The 5,404-nt window shown below is 36.6% G+C and overlaps 2 protein-coding genes across 2 annotated transcripts in view; both read right to left on the bottom strand.

Annotated features, from left to right (window-relative positions):
* LOC122362013 (piRNA biogenesis protein EXD1-like) overlaps positions 1–1,123 on the bottom strand; it is a 2,627-nt gene extending 1,504 nt beyond the window's left edge. The window contains exon 1 of the mRNA XM_043263252.1: positions 1,061–1,123. Coding sequence (XP_043119187.1) covers positions 1,061–1,123 — 63 coding nt within the window. The remainder of the gene's footprint in view (positions 1–1,060) is intronic.
* Position 1,124: 1 nt separating this feature from the next.
* The window catches only part of LOC122362012 (myelin transcription factor 1-like protein), an 80,880-nt gene continuing 76,600 nt past the window's right edge, over positions 1,125–5,404 (bottom strand). Inside the window, 5 exon segments of the mRNA XM_043263250.1 lie at positions 1,125–1,266; positions 1,883–1,969; positions 2,594–2,657; positions 3,764–3,830; positions 4,909–5,028. Of these exon segments, the coding sequence (XP_043119185.1) occupies positions 1,125–1,266; positions 1,883–1,969; positions 2,594–2,657; positions 3,764–3,830; positions 4,909–5,028 (480 nt within the window).

The following is a 5,404-nucleotide window of genomic DNA, read 5'->3' as shown; positions in this document are numbered from 1 at the left end:
TGCGTAAAAACGCTAACTAATTGAAATCTCAGCTGGTTTGAATTATTCCTGCATTAAAAACCATGATGTGTACAACCGGTATTATTACGGAGGTTGACGAGATCTTTAATTAAAGTGAATAACCTTGGTGACTGGTGACCTAGCTCCACAATGTAATCTGAGACTTTATTTTATTTATTTTTTTTACCGTTGCTCCTTTGCTGTTTTATTGTGAGCATCTCCACTCCTGACAGCCTGGCTTTCTTCATTGCTGCTGTGGCGTGGGCAACCAGAGAGACTGTAAAAAAAAAGAGAGAGAGAGAGAGAGCACGAAATATTAGGTTATTAATACTTTCGGTCTCTGAAAAGACAGTTTACATTAACATCAACGGTTTGGGATCAGCAGTTTTTGGTTTTCACGCCAGAAAGCAGAAGAATACCTTTATTTATCGATAATTAATTTTGACTGCAAACGACGTTATTTCAGATTTTGCATTCATTAAAGAATCTAAAGTTAATTACAAAACATTAAGCAATTGCTGTATTTGTGGATTACAATGCAGCCTTGAGGAGTGATAAGAGAGTCTTCAAAACTCAAAACACCGACCTCAAAGACAATGTTAAAATATCTTTCGTAGGAAGTTGATCCCTTTTTTTATTGGCTATACAGTATATTGTTATTAATGCACCTGCTGCAGCACCAGAGGGCGTCTCCCTAAACACTGACTAGTGTTTTAAATAGCATACTACCATACCCTCTTAGCTCTGTCTGCAGTATGTATACTGCTTTTCTTTACATGTTCTCTATGCGTGCGTATTAACCCACACATCTATCAGCAGGATGTCTTTCTAAATAAAAGTAGCATGCATAGCAACACAGTGCACTAGCATCTCATTCTCAGTACAGCCCTGAAAGGTCCTGGGTTTTCTGTTAGTATATAAATTGATAATTGCTGATCATAAGCTCTGCTGTTTTTCGTGACATGAATGAACCTTTCAGATATATTTAACCGAGCGCGTTTTGTCTGCTTGGACTCGCCAGTTTTAAGGAACGTTCGAGAGATTTGTTTAGGTTTCTAACCTTCTGTGGGTCAGAAGCGCCGCTGACGCGTCCAGAGCCACGCAGCCTGAGTGGACACGACATGTCAGTCCGTCTTCCCGCCTACGAACTGATCCGTTGATGTAGCGTCCTTCTGTCGTTTGGCAGCTAGCGGCAGCCTGGAAGCGCTGCGGTGGACGCATATTTGCCCGTTATGTGACCCCGACCGCCCATCCTGGGACTGACACCTGAAAACATAAACACCATCCACCGTTTCACCGGTCTGGCTTCTCTTTCAGACCAAATACCAAAATAACACCTAGAGCAGTGGTTTACGGTATTTCAATCTAACTTTTTGCATTCTACTAGAAAGTAGTGCATTTTTTCTACCTTGGCACGGGGTTAAACTTAAATGCACAGTTATGTTAATACTTATTAACTAGCACGTTAACGTTAGTGTGAAATATGGCGTGATATGTGATAAAAGTGAATATGAGAAGCGCCATAGACAATACCATCGCAGCGTTAGTTATTGGATTTAGGTAATGCATTAATCAGAGCACTTGGAAGTAAACTTTTGTAGTTTTTACTAAACTAGTAAACTTTTTACTCTCTGCTTTAGTGCTGTCAAATGATTAACCACGATTAATGCGCATTGAAAAAATATTTTTGCTTACATGATTAACGCTACTGCACTTATTGTGTAAATATAAATATTTTTTTAAATTTCCATATATATATATATATATATATATATATATATAAATATATATGGAAGTTAAGGTGGTAGAGTGGTTGGTACAGCAGTAAGCAATGTATTAAATAATGATTGTATTCATAGGTGGATGTTTAGTGATTCAGTACCTGATTGGCTCCTGGTCTTCCTTTTTGTCCTCTTTACTGTGTGTTATCTTTATTCCAGTTTTCCGAGCCCGTGGACATCCTGACAAACTGAGGAAAAACAGCCCTTATGACAATGAAGCATACTTTAGCCTATTTAAAAAAAAAAAAAGAGCATTATTGCAGAAATAAGATGCTTCAAAATGCAAGATTTTCAGACACCACACTTCATGTTGTTTACTAAAATGAAAAATATGTTCTATTTTAAGTCATATAAAAGCATTTAGCCATACTTGTGGAGTGTGTTTGATTACACTTTAGCTAGTGTATTTTTTTACGTTGCATTGTGAAATATGGCTAAAGTGAACTGCTGGATGTACTGACACACATTTACGGTCAACTAAAATATACTTTAAAGTCATTTCTGTTCACAAGCTTATTTAAATCTATTTGTGACAAACAAATTTGTGATTTGGTACATTTAAAATATTAGCCCCAAATGCATAATCACATATTTTACATGTGCTTTAATATGTTAGGCAGCACCCAAAATAAGTGTACTTATTTGTTTAAGATGTATACCTGAGTAATATTTAGAATTTTACATTTTTTCAACGTGAGCCTTAAAATGTATGCACAACCGTGCAAAGCACGGTAATTTTGTCTTTTTATTTAATGAGGGCGTATATTATCTATAGAAAATGGTGTTATTTTTTAACAAGCATTGCACGTTACCTTCTGTGTGAAGCGAAGTTGTTAGTGATATGTCCCCGAGCCGTCACAGCCCGGGGTCGGGCACCTGGGACAGAAATACACCCTGTTACTGCCCAGCGTGCAACAAGTGTCTTCAGAAGAAGCTCTACTACCTCACACAACAGCCTTTGACACACACAGGTCTGCTGGGATCTTCTTTTTAACTGCTTTGATTATTTGGCTCAACATTGATATTTGGTATATTCTTATTTCCTCTTTAAATCACAATTAATCACATTAAAACTATGTTTATGCACTGTGTATATTTAATTTATTTTGTATATATAAATACACACACACATACAGTATATATATTTTTAAATGTATATATATGTGTATGTATATGTATATATATATATATATATATATATATATATATATATGTATGTGTGTGTGTTTAATATATAAACATAAGATATATTTGTATTTATTTATACATAAAAAATATATATATATATATATATATATATATATATATATATATATATATATATATATATATATATATATATATATGGTGTGATGCAATGAAGTGTCAAATAAGGCAATTATTATTATAATTATAAAAAAATATTTATTATACATGATAATCACATAATGAATAAAGTAATATTTCAAGAATAAACTATTGATAAAGTCATATTTGTTGATCACTCAAATGAATTTGTGCTTCATTTCCCTGTTTTTGTATCTCACTATCTGTGGCCTGGTGTTTTAGGCCTGAAGTGGGATAGCTTTTTTTTTTGTTGTTTTTTTGAAAACAACAGTTTGATCCTTCTTACTTGAGTTCTTGTGAGTTGGTATGCATCATACTCCAATGCTTTTATCTGCTAAAGGACAGCCTGAAAGACTAAAAGATTGCATACGCCAGATGTTAGCGAAACAAAACGGCGGTCAGACTTACTGCTGATACACGAAAACAAACACGCACAGACATAATCCACTCAGAAAACACCTGAATGCAATACAGCCATGGTGCAAGTGACCCCTCTGAATAGCAAAGCATTTTTTCTTAGAAATTAGCACTTATCCCTGGTGAAGTATTAGTTAACATGGAGGGGAGTGTCTAACATTTTCCTGACAGCATAGTTGAAGTAAACTGAAAACAATAAATTGATTGGACTGAACCACCATTAGAAAATGGAGTCACACCTTCTATGCGAGGCGTATGCACCGTTACTACGTGACCACTCCTATCACACTCCCTGGTGTTGGACATCTGGTTCCAGAAAAAATAGACAGAATAAAGGCCAAAATCATAATAAAGCGAAACAAAATATTATATTACCAAAGCTAAAAAGAAATGGCAACACTTCAATGGAGTCCTGAAAAAGACCTGAAATCTTTTTATTAGGGCTGCCAATTGCAGATTAGATTTTTCGATCGGGTTAATTATATGTTGATTAATAAAACACGACATTCGCGGTAGATTCAGCGCTGCTTCACGCGAAAAAATCTTTACCGCGAAGAAATCTTTACCACTGAAGTTTTTTACAGCCAAACATTTTTACCACAAAAAGGATCACCGTCATGTTTAGTAATTCTTACTGCCGCTTTTTAATTAAAGCAATTTTATCTTTTATTTCCTCTACATCGTTGACTAAATGACCGCCTCTAAGCGAATTTTAACGCTTTAAACCTGAAAGACACTGCATGAGATTAAGTCCCACGCCCGCTTCATGCTAAGGTCAACGTGGAAACATTAGCATATTGCCTGTTGGTCTGAATGAAAATGCAGATTCGTCCCTTGTCGCTAGCTCACAAACACTCAATTAAATCAAATCAACTAATCACTGTTTGGATGGGTTTGCAAAAATAAATCGTGATCATTTGGAAGACGCCAAATGATACGTAAAAATAAATGCATATTATAAGAAAATGAAAGCTTGTTCCTTCTGCTATCTTTAAACCATTACATGAATCTGTAAAATTGACAGCCCTAATTTGATTACCTTTTTGGTCCAGTAACAGCCTATGCAGTTGTGCCTAGTTGAACGTGAGCTCTGATTTGGTTGTTAATGCAAAGTGTTGCCCAAATCTATGATGTTGCTTTATTTCTAGTTCATTGTTTCCAGTTTAGCTTCACTGTCTGCAAGAGCGCATGAGTCCTAAATGGCATCCCAGCGAATGGATGGCTCGAATAAATTGATGTTTTAAATCCATAAAGCGCTCAAAACTAAGTGTACTCTGCGCCTTACTCTCTACGCTTTATGTTCGATCGCGGTGGCATGCAGTAGTGGGAGAAGATAAAGAAGAGGAACTGGTGGGCGATCGTGATCATTCCCCGCCGTGCTTACGTTATCAGGTCCTTTTGCTTTCTTTGCAAGGAGGAAATTTGGGTTTGGGACTGGGAATGCCGACATCGGTAGTGTATGCGCTGTCCTCGAGAATGTCCTGAAGGGATCCAGATCATCAGACTGTAACCACAAAGAGAAAGAGACCTGTTAGTATCCTTTCCTCATTTTTAGAGAACTCTGACCTTTCTCCAAGTAGCAATGTACTACTACAGTAATAATCACAGTGTATTGGGAGCACATTACGCGTGCTAGTGATCCTGGTATTTCATCCATGAAGAAAACGTGCCCACTGCAGAATTATTAGCAACAGTGTGGTATTATGCTATTCTGAACATAGTTAGATACGTTTCATAGTTTTTTCCACTTCCGCTTCTTTTTTCGACACATCAGCGCTACTCCTTCATGCCAGCAAAGAGGCACAGCGATATCCTTCGATAGGGCAAAAGATCAGCCATTAGCTGAAAGCGAGTGATGAGCAGGCCAGAACTTCGCCACT

Source organism: Puntigrus tetrazona, chromosome 17 (genome assembly GCF_018831695.1).
Source record: "Puntigrus tetrazona isolate hp1 chromosome 17, ASM1883169v1, whole genome shotgun sequence".
Lineage (NCBI taxonomy): Eukaryota > Metazoa > Chordata > Actinopteri > Cypriniformes > Cyprinidae > Puntigrus > Puntigrus tetrazona.
Note: the sequence above shows the minus strand (reverse complement) of the source record. Positions and strands in the feature narration are given on the sequence as shown.